The sequence below is a fragment of the Photinus pyralis genome, unplaced genomic scaffold (genome assembly GCF_008802855.1).
Source record: "Photinus pyralis isolate 1611_PpyrPB1 unplaced genomic scaffold, Ppyr1.3 Ppyr1.4_LG4, whole genome shotgun sequence".
Lineage (NCBI taxonomy): Eukaryota > Metazoa > Arthropoda > Insecta > Coleoptera > Lampyridae > Photinus > Photinus pyralis.
Window position 1 is genome coordinate 49,731,388 of NW_022170511.1, and position 20,662 is coordinate 49,752,049.

The window sequence follows — 20,662 nt, forward strand, 5'->3', positions numbered from 1 at the left end:
AATTCGTTTGCTTAATGCTCTACGAATGATATAATAGCCATTGCAATAAATAATTAACACATACGACCAACATGTACGTTCTACACGCTATCGAATTACCGAATTCGCAATTGTAGTAAAACAGCCATAATTGAGATAACTGAATAGGATCCAAATCCACAACATCTAGACTCCAGACATCCGGAATAATACCTTCGAAATTTCGATGTCATATACAATTTTTAACACCACGAAATTTCCAGAAAAAAAAATTTAATTGGAAATTTAGAGCTACCGTTACAAGATCGATCTAATCTAAAAAATTACACCCTGTAGTTTGTAGACCTGCATCAGGGGTGTTGGAGTTTAATCAGCTTTCTGTTAATATCAATTATATCGATTAATTATGTCTATTACGAACTGTACAAAATCGTTTGGTAGCAATGAGAGGACAAGGTGATGGGGAGAAATTTTTGAAATATGACCATAATTACTCATCGCCATTAGTGTTGTTAATACGTGCAGTCAAGGGTTCTCATTATTCGCATAATTATTATGATCAGTAAAGTAATCCAAAGACAAATTTAAGGAAAGTGTAACTATGTATATGTAACTAATAAGATAAAATAAATGGAGGATAGGTAAAATGGAATGGTGATTCTATGTATGCTAAACACAGATGGTAGTGTACTACTACGGGAAGGAGGGCGAGAAAAGTACCGACTATGGTGATTCTATGTACCTATGCTAATAAAGATAGTAAAAATACCACGGTGCGGGTTGCTTGTGGTAACGTTGTGCCCTTTCCTTTCCAGTTAATATAAAGTTCAATGCTAAAATGCTACCCTAAACAAAATTGGGTCAATGCAAAATAAACTCAAAAATACAGAATTTCTTTTCTGAATGTAGCTGAAATGCTCCGGTTGCTTTGTCACTAGAAATTTTTCACCACATCCTCTTCTATACGTGTTGCAATTTATTCATAACCTTCTCCGGACGCAGCGTTTAGTCTACTTACGCAAATACAGGAACCTTTTGCATACCAGTACTACGTATTATTGACAAGAAAGAGTGATACCTACACCAACAATTTTTATTTTACGTTTCAATAGCTACATTTACAATTTGTGAAGTGCATACTACCCACTAATATCGGTATTACACTAAAACGTCTTTTGTTACGAATACTATGGTATCATTGCAAATTTGACGTTACAAATGACGACACGTTTACTGTATTGTACCTTCCTTCACTTGCTGATTTTTACGTAGTATCATGATGTAAGAGTACGTACTCCTTATAACCTATAACTTTACATTAGCCTATTCGATATGCGCTCATATTCCTTTACCCATGCGAACACTCCTATAGAAAGATTTGTAAAGCGGCCGACTCTGAGCCATGCCGGTCTTTGACTACGCATAATGATCAATACCAAACTTTGTTGGAATCTGACATCCAAACCGACAAACTCCAGCTCGTAGCACGCATTCGCCACGTTTTGGCTCGCCGTTGATAATTGCGTACCGAAATACGATAGCACAAATAGGCTGACTGCAACGCATACCACTTCAAAGCATGCCATTAACCCGGCCCCGCTTTGCATGGGGACCTGGAATTTAGCCTATGGTGATAACATGCCTCTAAATGGCCGACGTTTCCATACCACAGATGCATAGTACAAAGCAGAACTTACAGTAGCCAAACTCGCCATTGCAGTAACGAAGATGAGATTTGAACATACATCGTTGACATGGGTGGTAAGTTCTATAAGGGATGTGTGATGGGAAACTATGTTTCTTACCAGATCTTCTAATTCTTCATAGCATGGTTTATTATTCTGAAATAAATATAATATGTGAAATGAAACGGCCATTTTGATCAAAACTTGATTGGGTTCTGGGTCTGAGCATTACAGATAGCTAAAGTAAATTGTTGGTATAGATAATTTTTCTTTAACAACAATCGATAAAATAATTAGAACGAAACGAAACATGCGCATTTTTCTTCATAATGATAACGTTAGCTCTCACTCAGGCCGTAAAACCGTTAATTTTTTAGAGATTAAAACATTAGAATTAAAGACTTATGGCCGGTATTCCCCTCATTTCTTACCATGTCACTTACTTTATTTATTTATTTATTGTCCCTCTTGTTCTGGGGTCTCAACAGGTTTGTGCCCAATTACAGAGTGACCCGTATAATGCTTTTTAGAGCTGCCCCTGCAGAAGGTCTTAAGTTGTTCCATACTACTCCGATATTTACCTTACGAATTAGGAAAACTGCAGGAAAACCTAATTCGGAGTAGCCGGTAGAATGCTCGAAACTGATCTAAGGAAATTCCCATCTTTGATGAAAAATGTTTACCTCACCCAGGTTTGAACCCGACCTTCCGGGTATGTAGCCCAACGCTCTACCACTGAGACACATAGAACATCAAAAATTGAATGCACGGTGAACAATTTTAGTCTCCTAAAGCAGCTGTTGAAGTATGTTCTGAAGTATCTGTTTCAGGCTGGCAAAGCTGCTTTGCAAATTGGATTGTGCAATTGCACAAGCGTATTGACGTTAGAAGTAGTTACTAACTACATTTATTTTCAGAAACCTCCCCATTATTTTCTTAAATACAAAGTTTGAGAGGAAACGTTCTTGGTCCCGTAATAATCTTAATAATAAACGTTCTACTAAAATGCACGAGAAGAGTTCAGCAAATTTTACCAAGAAAGGAACGAAATTTAACAATGGTCCAAGTTACATTGGACCAAGTTACGTACCTTGTATATTCTTTTAAATTGTGCTCGTATTGTTTCTGTTAAAACAGTATACTGAGTTGTCAAATCTATTATTAGTCCAGCGATAAGAAAGTCTGCAAAGCAGTAAATGGATGCGCCCACCAGTGTAGCAACGCTGTGATAGAACCAAGCGATTTCAAAATTAGGGCTATAAGTCGTGTCAAACAACGAGAAATCGGAAATAGGTAATATCCACTTATTCGGATCGCTCACTACGAATCTCGTAGCCAATGTGCCGATGTACATAAGAAACATTACGCTGTAAAATATTATGACAATCGTCAGCATCTGAAACATTTTACGTTGGTACTTTACAAATATAGGTTGCTGTTACGACCATTCTATTTATTTTGTAAGTTTCCGCTTGTCTCCAACCTTTCGTGTTTTTCTGAAGTTGAAACGTTTCTATATCATCAAAAATTTTCTTCAAGCTCTTCCTGTTCTGGTACATTATAAGAAGTTTACAACAAACTAAAAATAAAATGCCACCACCAATAGATTTCATTATTTCGGGTAGTTACCAGCAAATCCGCCGACAACACTAAAAATTCCGCCAACAACAATGTTATAATCGTTCAAGCTGGTAAGAATCAAATGCAAACATGTCGTCGAGTACAAGCAGACCACAAGGAACACTAGCAAAGTGTACATCTTCTGAAGTTTACCTTCGGTGTCGCTAACGTTTATTCCCAGGAATCTAAAAATGAATTTCGGTAAACAATGGCAATTAGACCGAAATTGCCGTTGCAAATCTTTGATGTCCATCTTGTAGTTGTCGCTCAGATCTAAATCTATGGTTAGACTAACGCTTTCATTTCAAGTAGGTTTCTGATAATATATTTATGTGATCAATTACATCTTATTAAGCATGCACCCTTATATTAATAAACTAAAAGTGAACAGATTGTTCGATCGCGATTTATAAAAGATTCATTTTGTAAATCGATTGGGCAAGGTACACCAATCGCCTTCGGAAATTAAGGAATTATATACTCAGAATTCAAAATTTGTATAAAAAGTTTGAATACTTTCCTTGGCACTTTTAAATAGTAAAAACTTTAACTTTAGAATTGGAACCACATCAGAGCTATTGAGAGACTTTTCAGAACGACTAGAAGCCCAATCTGCTATAGGAGATATCTAGAACTCTAATTATACCGGAAACATTTTACCAAAAACTGGTCCTAAAAATTTCCTCGTCACTTGCAACGTTGGGATTTGATCCAAGTATTCCACTGCCAATTTGAATACGAAGAAGTCTCAGTCTTTTTATTATCAGGTTCATTGCGGACAGTTTAGAACTCAGAGGAATAAATAAATTCTTCTGAAGTTTAGAATATTTTCCCGCAATCTAGAATTGGCACTTCACGTTTAGCGAATGTTCTACAAAAAGGTGCAGAAAGAACAAATGACTGTTACGCGAGGTAAATTTTACAATTTTGCCTTTTAATCCACCCATCACACTTCTATTACTCCTATTAAAATTTAGTTTTTGCTTGAGAAAGCTCCAAAACTAAAATGTTTGAGACAAAATTAAGCTATAATGTGGCAAATTTTCCACCAACATGAATTACATAATGTGTGAATTAAAAAATTATCAAAGTCCTCGTTTGAGATCGAAGGGACTTCAGCGCATTTTTGTGTGGCAGATCAGTATTCTATTAGCCACTTTCGACTCAACCATCAATAACAGATCTTGTCGAAGGCTACTACATTCACTAATCGCTTCCCACTTTCCGCGTGCACCCGCAATTCGCTTTTAAAGATTTGACTCCACCATCAGTAAGATCGTGTCGGGGGCTACCACATTCCCTTTGACGGTACCCACTTCCGACGTTCCGTTCACCCGCAATTCGCGTTTGAAGATTTGACTCCACCATCAGGAAGATCGTGTCGGGGGCTACCACATTCCCTTTGACGGTACCCCCTTCTGACGTCCCGTTTATCCGCAATTCGTGTTTGAAGATTTGACTCCACCATCAGGAAGATCGTGTCGCGGGCTACCACATTCCCTTTTACGGTACCCACTTCCGACGTCCCGTTTACCCGCAATTCGCGTTTGAAGATTTGACTCCACCATCAGGAAGATCGTGTCGGGGGCTACCACATTCCCTTTGACGGTACCCACTTCCGACGTCCCGTTCACTCACAATTCACTTTTATTGGCGACACGAGAAAGAGAGACAGCGATTCGAGATTTACGAAACGTTAAACCGCGTGAGTTCGCAACGGAAGGTAAAAGGCGCCCGAAGTTGACTACTTCTCGAAGACGCGCGCGCGCGCCACGCAAAAGGTCGTTAATTTCGCCCCTATGACAAAAAACAAAATTCCGCCACGCAGGAGTTGTGCGCGTTTACAACATCTTTCCGACGACACCAATTTCAAAAGAATCGGACCTAAACTGTAGTAGAAGATAGGAAAAAACTGAAAAACATTCACGTTAGTATACTACGCTCGAGGATGACGCCCAGATGTCGCCAACCCCACATCATGTAGCCATGTCCCTAAGGTTGACAAATTTCACGGCCCTGTAGAAACACGTACACCCGTTGCCTTTCTACAAGAGTTCTTCTACGCGCCCACATTTGCTGCCAGCCAGCCAGCCAAAGTGAGATTAAAAGCTACTTATTACAAATAAATTTGCAAAAATGCGCAAAAAAAGGAGATAGAGGACACTAAAGAAAACATCTTTTTTTTCAAATAAACCGAGGGAACATTACAATTTCGTAACAAAAACTCCAAAATTTTGACTTTAAGATGGTACATTTGATTTTGACAAAAATTGGTATTTGGGGGTCTGAAATTAGTTTGAGACGATTCGGAAAAAATTCCGACAATCAAAGTGGTCTGAATTTCGGGAAAGTTATGTAAATCAGGACATCTCTATTTCACCACGCCCCATCTTGGCGCAGGAGATTTTGTAAATATCCTATCCATCCTTCGCGTGATATTTCTATTGGTTTAAAGGGAATGCAATGTTGGGAACTTTTGTAGGTTCCAAATGCGTCATTCGCGATCTTTGGTATTTAAAAAAATGTTTGTTCCTCCATCACCAATTCCTTTTATACATCTCAAAATTTTATAATTTATACAATTTTCCTCCAAAAACAGTGTCAGTTTGGGCTCTGCCTTCATACACAGGGTGGGTTCAAATAACTAAAATCAAAATTTATACAGTTCGTCTTTCGTCTCTAAAAGAGGTGAAGAAAATGTGATTTTCCTCTCTAGTGAGGAAAGTAAAAAACAATTGCTGCATTAATCTTAATCATGACATTTAAAATTGCAGCTTACCGGTATCTAGATTGCTAGGTGTTAAACTTCATTATTGCATACGATAATTTTAATGGTAGTTTCAGAAAAAAATATGTGTAAAACATTAGAAGAAAGTGTTTTTCAACGCTCCTTAATTGACACACTCGCTACGCTTATGTTCCAAACTTTGAACTCGAGTTGAAAAACTCCACTTTCTTCTCTAGTTGTACCTACAAATAACTATTACGTTACACCAAGAACACTATTTGTACAAAAATAATTTAAACTGGATGCAAACTTGTTCTTGGTTGCCACGCCATACGTTACGATGAAAACCCTCGACGCCACAGAAAGTATTTCCTTGCGAATGATTCACAGTAACAAACTTTATTTTACTTCACAATAGCTACATTTCAATTTTGTTGCTAGTGCAAATCCCTTAAGGCGTTGTGTGCTACATTATTATCGTGTGAATAATGGTCAAATTACGTTGATTGCATGGTACCGTCCTTCACTTGCTGATTCTTGCGTAGTATCATGAAGTAAGAGTACGTGCTTCTCATCATCTAAAACGTACAATTAGTTTTTTTGGGTGCTTAATAATCCTTACCCATGTAAACACCGCTATAGAAAGATTGGTGAAACCACCGACTGACAACCACGCCGGTCTTTGACAACGCATAATAATCATTAACAAACTTTTTTGAAATCTGACATCCAAACCGATAAAGTCCAACTCGTAGCACGCGTTCGCTACGTTTTGGCTCGCCGTAGATAATTGCGTACCGAAATACGAGAGCACAAACATGCTGGTAATAACTGCTAGCATTTCAAAGATTGACAATACCGCGGCTGTGCTTTGCATGGGAACCTGGAATTGTGGGAATAATAATGTTAAGAGTATCAAGTAATTCGCGTTCCCATACCACAGTTGCGTAGTACATGGCGGAACTCACAGTAACCAGGCTCGCCATTACAGTAATGAGAAGAAGATCAGCACAAGCGGAGTTGACTTCGGTGGTTAGTTGAATAAGGGATGTATGGTGGGAGACTACACTTCCGATGAAAGCTTTAAGGTCTTCGTAAGATGGTTCCTTATTCTGAAATAAAGATAATGATATCTGAGTAATATCAATGGTAGGGACATTAGGGTAAAAAATTACACGTGCAATTTCCAAACCAGTAACACATCAGCTGATGAGTTGAAAATAGATTAAAAGCAACCAACATTCATTAAATCAGCAAGAAAAATTACACTTACTTCTAAAATAGCACTGGCAGACCAGTACATGTGAAACCATACTGTATCCCTTTCGCCCAAAAAGGCCCCAATCCTAATCCTAATAAAAGAGACAACGAGGGGAGCAAAAAATGATGAGTACACAAAATGTGTACTATCCGTTTCCTTGTATCGAGAAAATTTTAGATGTGTTACCAAGAACAGCGTATTGTTCCCAGCCAAAATTTATACTATGAGAAAGAATATCACCGAAGAAAAATCCATGAGGTCTTAAGTGGTCTAAGAGCGAAGGATCTTCGAAAGTTTTTCGATAAAACCGAAGCTTGTATTGTTTGAAACAAGCACCAAGGTGCTGGATCTCTTGCTTTGAAATGGATTTTAAGCAGGTGACGCTGATTGCTGCCAAAACACGATTGATATTGAAAGACCCTCATTACCCTGTATGTAGATGATGGTCTTGTAGCACAAGTGATGACAAGCTGGGTTTTTGTTTGATCTTAGACAGAAATTGAAAATTACTGAAAAACCAGCATCATTCTACTTTTGATTTAGAGATAGAGCAAGTGGGCATCCATTACAATAACACAAGAATCGTATACGAAGAAGATTCTAAAGTGCTTTCGCATGATCCATGAAATCCAGTAGGTCAGGGGAAGTGGATGATTCCGAAGGAAATAATTTTCCATACAAAGAAGCAGTAAGTGTTTTGGCCTACCTCGGAACTCGTCCTGACATATGGAGTATATGCTGTAAGGTCGAATCCAGATGCTGGGAATCCAACTAAAAGTGATTGGCATAATGTGAAAAAGATATTCAGATTTAGCAAATACCATAGTGACGAACGCTAATTTTAAACATTACCATTTCGTGAAATGGATTTAAATAATATTATAGGATTGTACGTACCTTTTCTGAGCATGTACTTTTAAACTGAATCTTAATCGTTTCCGTTAAAACAGTGTACTGAGTTGTCAGATCTATGATCAATCCAGCGATCAGAAAGTCTGCAAAGCAGTATATGGATGAACATCCCAGCGTAGCAACGGTGTGATAGAACCAAGCGATTTCGAAATTTGGACTATAAGTCGTGTCGAACAGCGAGAATTCGATAATGGGCATAATCCACTTGTTCGGATCTTTCACAATTATTCTTGCTAGCATTGTGCCAATATACAGAGCAAACAAGAAGCTGTAAAATATTATAATAACTGCCAGCATCTGAAACATTCCATGTTTATGTTTTGTAAAAACACAATGTCGTCGCAACCATTTTATTCATTTTGTAACACTCTACTTGCCCCCAACCTTTTATGTTTTTTTGAACTTGAAGCATTTCTATATCATCAAAAATTTTCTTCAAACCTCTCCTATTCTTTTTAATCACAAACGTTTTAAAGACACCTAAAAATACAAAGGCAATACAAATACGTTACATGTGCCCGCTTAGTTACTTGCAATTCCACCGACGACGTTAAAAATTGCAGCGATAACGATGTTGTAATTGTTCATATTAGAAAACATCAAATGCGCACAGGTCATCGGATATAACGCAACCAAAAACTGTATTATCCAAGCGTAAAGTTTGTAAAGTTTACTGTTGGTTTCGTTAGCGCTGAGGCCCATGCATGTAATAACCAATTTCGGTAAATAGTGGCAATTGGACCTCATCTGCCGTTTCAGGACCTTGATGTCCATCTCGATTTAAACCTGTGGTTAGACTGTCGCGGTCTTAGCTGACTAATTTCAAGTAACGTTTTTATAATATATTTATGTGTTCAATTACGTCTTATTAAGTATGCATATACCCTTATATGAATAAATGAAGGGCGATCAGATTGCGCGGTCACGATTTATAAAGGATTCATCAAGTGATCAATTGATTAAGGTCAAGATGTACACATTCGTATCGGTTGGGAAATTAGCCGTTAGTGCCGGATTGAGCTGGAAGTTACAGTTATCTGCAAAGGCTCCCTTCTCAATTCCATAAAATTCCTAAAATCTGATTTAATTGCTAGCTAGTCATAAGTTTTTAGGAAAAATAAAACCAAGATAAACAAACAAATGGTTTACCAACACGACGGTGCTCCTGCACATTGCAGCCGTGCCGTTCAGGAATATGTTTATGAAAGGTTTCTGAACTCATGGATTGGCTGTGGAGGCCAGTAAGGTAACCCCCAAGATCACCAGACCTCATCTTCCCTTGATTTTTCCCCTGGGGCTATATCAAGAATGAGGTGTACAGGACTGTACCAACTACTGCCGAGCGAGTATATGCGGGAGAGAATACATGCGGATTTCCATGGTGTAACAACTGAAGTTTTCAGAACCGTTATTTCCAACATTTATTTTAGGTTGATATATTCGCTAACCCCCTTGTTCGTATCTCATTTTCATCTTTTGTAGTTGTAAATCTACCCACCACTTTTTTGCACAACATGTTAACGATATTTTAAATGCTTTTAAAAATGGTAGACTTGGATTCAAAGACGTTTTTGCTATCCAAAGCCACAATTTGTAGGGGGGGGGGGGTCCCATTTGGCATTAAAAAAATACGACATTTAGCGAAGGTGATTCAAAATTTTATTTTTTTATTAAGCAAAATTATGTCTTAGCCTATGTCCCAAATTAAAGCTTTCTAAAAAATTCGAAAATGTTGAGGAAAAAGGTTACAACAGCGAAATCGTTAATCTTAATGATATAACATGTTACATAAAAAAACAAAGGACTTTTCGAGCACTTTCTAAATCTGCAATAAAATATGGGGTGTTTCATAAAAATTCATAAAAGGAATGTGTAATCAAAAATGTTTTAGAAAAATGGCGACGGTTATTGTGTACAATTTTGCTCTAAGACTTTTTTTGTGATTATAGTAAAGGAATTATGATCCGAGGGGCTACAGGACTAAAAAGCGGCCTAATTAAAACGTACCCTTTTCCTTTAACTTTTCTCTATAACGTTCCCGTTTAACTTTTTTTTCTATTATGTTCTTTTTACACAAGTCTTAGGCATTAGCGATGGAAAATCTGGGGCGAGGGAAAGAATCGTTTCCTTGTTTAATTTATAGCTACGAAATCAATTTATTAGGTATTGCAGGATCTGGTCAACCTTGTCAAAAGGGGTACGTAATTATTCAGTATCTGTCCAATAGGTAATTGTATGGATTTACGTTCATCACCGCTTTGTTATTATGTTGGAAATTTCTAAATAAGATATGACTATAGTCCACAGAAGTTCGCTAAGCCAATGCGATCGATTGCACTTGCACTGGATAAATATTGAAACAGTTCCGTTTGTTCTATTGGTATCTCTGTATGCTTACCGAGGTGACAGCAATTAAACTAAACTAATGTGGAATTGGGTTTCTACGGCAAAAGTACCTATACACAAAATTTAGGGGTATAAGCGTTTATGGGTTGTATAAGAAATAACCATTGGAGAATTTATTACGGATGCGGAAAGCGACCACATTAATTTCGAAACTGTATTTATTCATAATTTACATCCATCTAGGAAATTTCTACTTTAAAATTCCCTTTTGATCACCAGCAATGGAGGTATTGCATTATGGGGTATAAAATACCTCTTACTTTTTTGACGAAATACACGTTTTGAAGCACAAGGAATTCGAATTAAACAAAATCTCGATGATGCCGGCCTGTCGGTCTGTCAGTCTGTCGACCTGTCGATCTGTCGGTCTGGCGGTCTGTCTGTACTCTCATTTCCGGCTAAACGGCCGAACCGATTGCAACCAAATTTGGTACACATATTTTTAAACATAAAAGGAAAAGTTAAAAAGGCAGAATCATATATGCGCACATGTGTCAAAGTAACAAAAATTTTTGACGTTTTTTTTCAAGTCATAGTAATTTTTTTTATAAATATACACTTTTAGTTTTATTGTGAAAAATAAACTTTAGGAATTATTGTCGCGATCTTCGGAGTTCATGAATGATGTTTAATTAAAACATAATTGAGAAAAAATTCTGTCAAATTGTTCATACTTCACAAAATTTAGATTTGTTTCTCACGTAATACAATGGTTGTGAGGAAAAAACCATATGTAATTACGTACTGTGTTTTTGTCGCTTATTAAACACTGTTCATTGCTTGACGTTTTTACTATATCTAATTATAAAGTACAATACGCATAAGCGAGTCAAGTGTATGGTAAGGTTTGTGACATTCATGATAAATGTAGTAAAAAAGATAAAAAAATAAGCTTTCTAATGACGTATCACATGACACATGAAACTTCAAAGTATGTGAAATAATTTAAAATGGAAGAGTTAATAGTTTTCTTGGCTATATCTCAAAAAAATTTGAGCGTGAGAACTTTGGTTCCATGTTTAGCAGCGACTCTGTATATTAAAAACGCGACAATAACTCGTGTATCCGATTTAAATTCATCGCAAATTTTGGAAAGGGTATTTTTTCATAGTCCCACTAGAAACTGGGCTAGAAGTGTGCTAGTTTACCTATATTGATCACACCATAAAGTTTCTGAAATACCAATTTATTGTTACTAAAGGTCGACAACATTGGAATACACGATTAGGTTACCATGGTGTAGGTGTTGGAAACTCGAGAAGAAGTCGTTTAATCGATTTACATTGATTTTCGTGGTAAACGCGCCACTCCGAATGGAGTCATTTACGATTTTGCGGTTTTTACGGTTTCCCAAGGCTGCCCTAAACGACACTATCGGAGATAGAGTTATCGGGTGCAACTCCAATAGTCACATCAAAGACTTTGCGGATTTACGATAATTCGACCGGTTTAACCTGCTTGGTAGATTTTGCTATGGTTACAATTATTGGGACAATTGTTCCTATGGTGATTTTTATCAACCCGGTTAAAACGGTTGAATTATCGTAAATCCCCAATAAAACTCAACAAAGTCCTATATTAGATTAATTGATCAGTAAATTTCGGAAATATTTCCACGTGTACTTCCTTTTGTACACGAAACTCTTTCTTACAAACAAATATATTCTGATAGCAACTTTTAAAGTAATTTAAATAACCATCTCATTCTTTATTCTCATTTGAACAATCTATATACATACCTACACACATTAAACATTTTTTGTTCACTTTATGTTATGAAAAAATACCAACAATAAATGAACCCTTGAATTTGGCAAATTGTTGGATTGAAATTGTGGAATAAAAACTTTTCTTTTCGCTATTGACATAATCTTTAGATTCATAATTACTTGAAAAAAAATGCGTATTTATCTAAATTCTGATAAAATTGGACAAACTGCAATAAAATCATTTACATTTTCCTTTCTGTGACCTAAATTATATTTTAGTTTGCTTCTGTATTGTAACAATATTTGTTTAAAATTACAGTTTAGACAAATTGGCATTATAAAAAAATGTTTGGACTGTATTGATATTGCCATGACATCGTAGTTCACGATTGTTCTAAAGTAACATGATTTAAATTAACAATACGTTCTAACCGAGGTTCTAACTCTCATTACTTGGCCCCCCTTCCTAGATGATTTTGAAGATTAATCAATTCAAAAATGCACATTCGGAATTTCTTGAGTTAGTGGTTTATCACAAGGTGATGTAAGAAACGAAACTCAATACCTCCGTTAAAAAGGCTTGCATTCAAGCTATATACCCGCAATATTGGCGTCTCAACTAGTTACGGATCAAAAAACCCATTGAAAGTGAATGGGTAGTGACACATATTTCATTGACCGCAATTAAACAGTTCATCAGAACTAAAAAAAAATGAATTGAGATACGCATTTCTGTGAAATAAAATAAATGAAAGCTTTTCATGCATAGAATCGAACCCGAGCGCTCCGGTTGCAAGCCGAGTATCCTTACCACTATACCATTATGGCACACATTCAATCGTGATTTTAAATTCTTCTTATGGCGCCGAGAAAAAAGACTGCTTCTCGAAGCATATTGAGATAAGGATCATCATCAGTGGTCCTCCGAAAATTTTGAAATCAAATTGACATTTTTTACACTGTAAAATTTCTAATTTAATAATTTACTTGTCTCTGCGAGAAATTAGAAAAAAATTAATCCAAATTTAAATGACTACAATACTAACAATGTTCAAAGATATATTATGGTAGATGGTAAAACTCCCCATATATTAATATTATATAAGCTATTATCATGGGCGTTAAATTCGTCCTCGAAGGCACGCCACTTAGATATTCGTTCCATAACAAAACTGATCTCCAGAAAATTGGTACCAGGAGAAACAACTTTGGTATGTTCCGTTCAGGAATAATCGCTCACAGAAGATTTCCCCTGCGAAGATTTTGCCCCAATAGATTCCCTACTTCCATAAAATTCGCATCCAAGGGAATTTATTGCAAGTTAAGTTAGCAAAAGCTTGCGATATACAAAGTACCCCAACAGTGCGTCAATCTTACCTAGTTTATATAGAATGTCATTCAGGCGAAAATAACGTAACACCGAGTTTTCTCATTAAAGTATAATTGGAAATGCAACCAAAACATATCAAAACGTACAGTACAACGAACTGCTTTACTTCCATACAAAGCGCATAACATTTACAATGGAAAAATGCATTGCCACGCCACCTATTATAAACAAAGTTAAATGGTAATATATTACAGGGGCGCAATAAGGCAGAATTGTACTTCAATACTCCCCCTCAATTCCGAAATCATGAAACAAATACAATAAGTAACTTAAACATTCAAAATTTTTAACTTATCTCTAAAATACTTAAACTTTACGGTTGGTAGACCTTTAGTAAATATGTCGGCTTCCTGCTCATTTGTTGGAATGTAGTTCAAAACAATTTTATTTTTCTACAACTGTCAAAAAAACCTGTCATTTTCTGACGGATTTCGAAACGCGAAGTGCTAGATTTTTAATCGGTTAATTAATAAGTAAGGTTGCTCTTGACAACGTGCGCGAAATCGTCAACAGTGAAAAAAAGTATTTCGCGCACGGGACAAAGTTGAACTTAAACAGCAATTTAATTAACAATCGGTTCAGTTGTAGAAAAAATATTGTATATAACGCTAGCGCGAAGTTATTTCGCGCATTTGACTGATATTTTAACTCGGCTTCGCCTCGTCAAAATACCTTCAGTCTCAATGCGCGAAATTGAACTTCGCGCTCTTGTTATATAAATAACTATTTTATCAATACAGTCTCTAATGTAATGATGTTTTACATCTATATGCTTGGTACGCTTGGTTTCCAAGGTTTCAGCCATTTTTATACACGACTGGTTGTCCTCATATACAGGGTGATTCCTATAGTACCTGCCACCGTTTGGGAGCGTATAGGGGGTGCCTAGGGGAGTATTTTGATATAAGACACTTGGGGTCGGAAATCTAAAATAAGGGCGCCAGAACCAAATTTATCTTCTGGAATTTCACGCCTGTATGTAGGCAACCCAACCGACCGACGTTTCGCGCGGAGCGATGCAGAGCGAGTTAGCGCGAGGAAGCGACATGGGAGGGAAGGAGGGAAAACGACAGTCAAAAGCAATAACGTTTACAAGTGTTCAACGTGGCCACCGTTGTTCTCAATGCACTTCCTACATCTAGCCAACTATTATTATACTATTGCCATAGTGTTTATTCACTTGATACGCGTCGTTGCAGACGGGATTTCGTGGGTTTAAACAAAATTCTGATCAAGTGTCAGCCACACATCGCCGCCTGAGATCGCTCCGTGTGCACCGCCGGCCGGTTGGGTTGCCTACCTACAGGCGCGAAATTCCAGAAGGTAAATTTGGCTCTCTTATTTTAGATTTCCGACCCCAAGTGTCCTATATCAAAATACTCCCCTACGCACCACCTACACGCTCCCAAACGGTGGCAGGTACTATAGGAATCACCCTGTATATTTATAGGATATATAGAATAATTCGAAATTTCATTAAGCAATTGTGACAAAAAATTACATTCCATAACACAATTTGCTAAAGCCACATATTCTGCCTCACAACTAGACAAAGCTACAGTGACTTGTTTTTTGCTTTTCCAAAAAATAATATTTCCAAACATTTTGATGCAATATCCTGAAATACTTTTTCTGTCAATTATATCACTTGCAAAATCTGCGTCAACAAAAGCACTAAAAACACTGTTAGTTATTTTATCAGTTGACTTTTCAAACTTAAGAGCATAATTTTCTGTTGATTTCAAATATTTTAATACATTTTTCAAATATACCCAATGCTCTCTATTAAAATTATTTTGAAATTGACTGAAATATGTTATCGCAAAACACAAGTCTGGACGGCTTCCGAGCATAATATACATTAAATGACCTACTAGCTGTCTATAAGGTAAGTTTTCATCACACACATCGGTCACTCTCAAATTAAGATTACGCTGTATAGGTGTACTTAAACCGAGACTTAAACTTTTACACTCATTCATTCCAAACTTGCATAACACTTTGCATATTAAATCTTTCTGGTTAACAAAAAGTGTAGTTTTAGTTTTAATTATGTTTAAACCTAAAAAACATAAAGTTATTTCTTTACAGGCATTAGGGAGCAAATCTCTCATTTCAAAATTTGACATTAGTTTACCTTTTAAATTGATTAACTTATCCAAAGATTTAGAGAATATTACCAAATCATCAACATGCACTAAGAGGTAAGTATCTTGATTATAGTAAAGACAGGGATCTGACTTTGATCGTTGCAACCCTATACTTACTAAATGACAATGCAGCTTCTCGTACCAACATTTTGGTGCTTCGCGCAGTCCATACAATGCACGGTTAAGCTTACATACCACATTATTAAGATTAGAATTTACCTTTAGTCCTTGAGGTATGTTCATGTACACAGGCCGTTTCAGTTCTCCGTTCAGGAAAGCACACTTCACATCTAACTGACCCACATACATATCTTCTTCGAGGCACATCACTAATAACACTCGTAGTGTCACCATCCTAGCCACGGGTGCATACATTTCGTAGCTTGGATTGTTCTGCTGAAATCCCTTCGCCACCAACCTTGCCTTTTTCACTTTTTCTTTGCCGATCTCCTTTTCTTTAAAGATCCACCTTGAGTCGATTACTTTTTCATTCTTCGGCCTTTCGACTATTTGCCATGTACGGTTTTTCTCCAGAGCTTGTAGTTCGCTTTCGATGGCTCCTTCCCAGCCTTCTCCTGAAGCGATAGCTTCGTTGTATGACTGGGGTACATCATCTAATAAATTCCCTGCAGATAAGGCAGCAAAAAGATCTTCGTCATAGTCCATTGCAAAATCTTCGTATCTTTTGGGTAGATTTATTTTTCTCCCTGCTCTTGTCTTGGGTCTTGCATCAGTATTCGAATCTTTTATCGTGTCCTCGGTCATGTCGTTACTCATGTTGTTACTGTCCTCTTCAGATCTACTTCCTGACTCTTGGTCCAATTCATCACGCTCTTTTTCTTCTCGATCTTGAGGTACGATTACTTCAACATCTTGTGGTATATTCATCCTCTTCTGCATTGTTTCGTCGAACACAATATTTCTTGCGGAAACGACTTTTCCCTTTATAGGATCCCAAAGTCGGTATCCATTATCGGTGTAGCCAACCAAAAACATTTTCCGACTTCTCGGTTCTAATTTATTTCTTCGGTCCTCTGTCGGTATATGCACATAGGACGTACAACCGAACACACGGATTTTGTTGAGGTTAGGTTTTTGGCCATACCATATCTCAGCGGGTGTTGTTTTGTCGGGCAAAGTAGACGTAGGTGTACGGTTTATGAGGTAGACTGACGTTGCTACAGCCTCTTCCCAAAAATGTTTTTCCAAACTGGATTCAAATATTAGACATCGTGCCTTGTTCAATATTGTACGATTGAGTCCGAGATTGAGTCTCTCTGCCACACCGTTTTGTTCTGGAGTTCTAGGTACTGTGTACTCCAATTGCACACCCTTTTGTTTACTATGGTTTCTAAATTCGTGAGAAATATATTCTCCCCCGTTGTCGCACCTTAAACGTTCAGGCAATGTTTTGAATTTATTCTGAACTAAGGCTAGGTATTCCTTATACTTTTCAAATGCCTCACTTTTGTGTTTGAGGAAATAAACAACAGTGAAATGTGAATAATGATCAATAAAGGTAATGAAATACCTGTTTCCTGTGTGTGCGACTGGATTCAACGGTCCACATACGTCACTGGGCACACACTCGAGCAACTTCTTCGCTTTTCTCTCCGGCTCCAAGGTTTTGAAAGGATTTCTTGTTTGTTTCCCTTGCAGACACACTTCGCAGACCTTCGAAGCTGGGTAAGTCGAAGAATGACCCATTCTTCGGTGCCACAAATCTTGATCAATTCCCGTCACATTTGCCTCACATAAATTCGGTGAAAGCAAATTTAGAAAATATAGATTACCCTCCAATTTTCCTCTAGCCAGAACCCGATCCTTTCTACTCCTTATTAACACCTGGTTCTTTTCAAAAACGATCCCCATGCCTTTGGACTCTACTTTCTCTACCGAAAGCAGATTATGTGTAAGATTCTTGCATACTAGTACATTTTCTAACCTTACTTTTACGCCGTCTTCCGTTTCTACATGCAGCGTTCCCTCTGTGTTGGCTTGCACACTTTCGCCTTTCTTTGCCACATTGATATTACGTTGTACTTGTCGCTTTTCTGTCATGAACTGTTCAAATTCTTCAGTAACTAGATGATTTGTACAACCTGAATCCACCACGAATCGTAAAATCCTGTTGGTTTCTTTTCCATGGTTTTCACTCGACATGCAAGTTATAAAAGCCACTTCATCGTCGTTTTCCGTCACATTAGCTTTCTTTCCTTGGTTGTTCTTGGGACATTCGGATTTCTTGTGCCCTTGGACACCACAACCGTAGCACTTGTAGGGAAACTTCTCCGAAAACTTGCTTGGGGGAAACTTTGAAGGAAATTTCTTTTTCTTGCCGCTGTGACTCATGAAACTGCTCGAACTACCTTCGGCTGACTCTCCCTCGATCTGCTTGAATTTCAGCTCTTCGCTCAGCAACTTACTTTTTACAAAGTCAAGAGTTACTTTGCAGTTTTCTTGCGAGAACAGTATGTCGATGGCTGTGACAACACTTTGATATTGTGGCTTTGTGATTGACGCTAGCAGTTGTGAAATGATTTCCAATTCGTCCATTTTACCAACTGCATTTTTCAGCTCAGTCACTGTTTTTTCGAACTCCACAATGTAGTTACCCAGTGAGTCGGTTCCACTAAACTTCATGTTCCGCAGCTTCCTCTGTAGTTGCACTTGAGAAGCCACACCGGTCTTGAGATACGTATGGTTCAGAGTGTCTACGATCTCTTTAGCTGTGGTCTTAGCTTTGATCATCTCGAGAACGTTGTCGGCTAAACAATTTACAATCAGGTTTCGTGCCTTTATATCCTGCTTAACGAACTTCGCACGTTCTTCCACATCGGTAGGTGCTTCGTTGTTTAAGGTATCAAGAACCCCGTGATGTTCTAATAGCAGCCTCATTCTGAACTCCCAATTTGAATATCCCTGTCCGTCGAAGGGTTTAATGCCGATGGGCATGATGTTCTGAGACGCCATTTTCAACACACGCGAATGTAGGACACACGTTTTAATTTACCACTTTAATACAACTCTATCACGACTAATTCACCAAAACTACAGTTAACGAGACTGGGCCCATAACCTATAGAATGTCATTCAGGCGAAAATAACGTAACACCGAGTTTTCTCATTAAAGTATAATTGGAAATGCAACCAAAACATATCAAAACGTACAGTACAATGAACTGCTCTACTTCCATACAAAGCGCATAACATTTACAATGGAAAAATGCATTGCCACGCCACCTATTATAAACAAAGTTAAATGGTAATATATTACAGGGGCGCAATAAGGCGGAATTGTACTTCAATAGTTTATACGAGTACCTCGTAAAGAATAGGAAAAAAAGAAAAAAAAACGAATGCCCGAAGGTAAGTAAGAGCCGCAAATTAATTATTTGCCGCAAGTGTACTCCCTATTTTCTCCTAAAGTAAGATTAATTAAAGAGATTAGTTCATCATTCACATTTTTAATTAATCTTATTTTACTACAAAATACGAAGGTAATTTTTGGTGAAATCATCCCTTGTAATAGTTGAAGAGATCACAAAATACTATCGAGTAATGAAATAAAATACGTAGTGGTACTTCCATTTGACCAAAAAAGTTATGACACCATGAAAGATGGGAAATTTTACCATTTCAATGTAAACACCAACTTTCTCATTATCAAAGTGTTGTCCTTTACTCGGATTATCACTATTGCTCAAATTTATTTCTTAACTTCAATAAACAAGGTCGCTACGATTCATCTAAGTGTGACTTGCTTATGAGGAATTATTCAGAAAAAAATGAATGAGAAATTAAAAAAAATCAGTTATTTGTTTACACCGTACAAATGGGACACCCTGTACATTCAAAAAATAATTTCTGTAGATGCGCAACCATCTATGGTTAACATATGCTTATAAGGATTTTTTATATTTTTTATCTATAGTATGAGCTAGGGGAGACCGACGCATTGTTGCAGGGCCCTGTATACCTAGAGATCCATTTTTGAGACCACGACCATCTGCCAGACCATACATACCATTTTTGCTGAAAGTTACCAACAAAATTGTGGAACAGTTTTTTTTTGAAACTTCCACGTGCAAAGCAGCTAAGAAATATTACGTTTTTATCCTCCACCCACTACAAAAAATAAATAAGTTCAAATCTTTCCTCAAACCAGGGTGTCTTGGGGTTAGTACACTTGTTGTCTGTCGGTATTGTTTGCGTAGAGGGGTTAAATATCTGTGCAATGTTGTGTAACTAATGAAAAGTGCTGCACCAATGCAAGCTATGTTTAACAGTCGTCTACAATAAAAAGCTGGTTGTTCATAGAGCACGTAGTTTCTCGATTATTGACATAAATCGAAAATTAAATTTAAAACCAATAGAATATAAGCCTATAATTAAAGGAAAAAAATTACGTCGTAACTGATGCATTTAATTATTAATTATTGGTTAAACGTAAAAAATGCTGAATATTATTATAGAATTTTACCGGCACGCAATCATTAAATATACCTTACGGCGGGCGTACTGAAATCCCTCGAAATTATTTTTAAAATATTTAGAATTCATTTTCTTTATGCAAAGGAGGATCGTGAGAAATCACGCTCTAGTAAAAACGTGAATTTTCCATTAGATACAAAGATTGCAACGTAAGTTTGGATCGCCGCAAACTGGGAGAGATAGAGATGTGAGATGTCGAAAATATTCAGAGCTAATTTCAGCATTTTGTAGCCTGTGTGATAAAGGCTTAAGGGAAAATATTAAATCAGGCGACACATTTAGGAACAGTTTCTGGTATGCACTAAATCGGCAGCTGCTTCAGTTTTAT

At 37.2% G+C, this 20,662-nt stretch overlaps 1 protein-coding gene across 1 annotated transcript; it reads right to left on the reverse strand.

Annotated features, from left to right (window-relative positions):
* Window positions 1-6,378: 6,378 nt before the first annotated feature.
* Window positions 6,379-9,043, reverse strand: LOC116168902 (odorant receptor 67a-like). The gene is made up of 6 exons (XM_031484908.1): window positions 8,716-9,043; window positions 8,532-8,665; window positions 8,171-8,482; window positions 6,951-7,124; window positions 6,635-6,895; window positions 6,379-6,590 (listed from the first exon to the last, which is right to left on the reverse strand). The coding sequence occupies exons 1-6, from the start codon at window positions 8,957-8,959 to the stop codon at window positions 6,510-6,512; spliced, it is 1,206 nt and encodes a 401-aa protein (XP_031340768.1). The 5' UTR covers window positions 8,960-9,043; the 3' UTR covers window positions 6,379-6,509.
* Window positions 9,044-20,662: the final 11,619 nt, after the last annotated feature.

What these genes read in the sequence shown, in the direction of transcription:
- LOC116168902 (XM_031484908.1), bottom strand. Translation starts at nt 8,959, where the DNA reads ATGGACATCAAGGTCCTGAAACGGCAGATGAGGTCCAATTGCCACTAT. An exon ending in GTTACAAAATGAATAAAATG is followed by an intron (nt 8,483 to 8,531) that starts GTTGCGACGACA and finishes GGAATGTTTCAG; the next exon opens with ATGCTGGCAGTTATTATAAT. An exon ending in CCATGTACTACGCAACTGTG is followed by an intron (nt 6,896 to 6,950) that starts GTATGGGAACGC and finishes CCACAATTCCAG; the next exon opens with GTTCCCATGCAAAGCACAGC.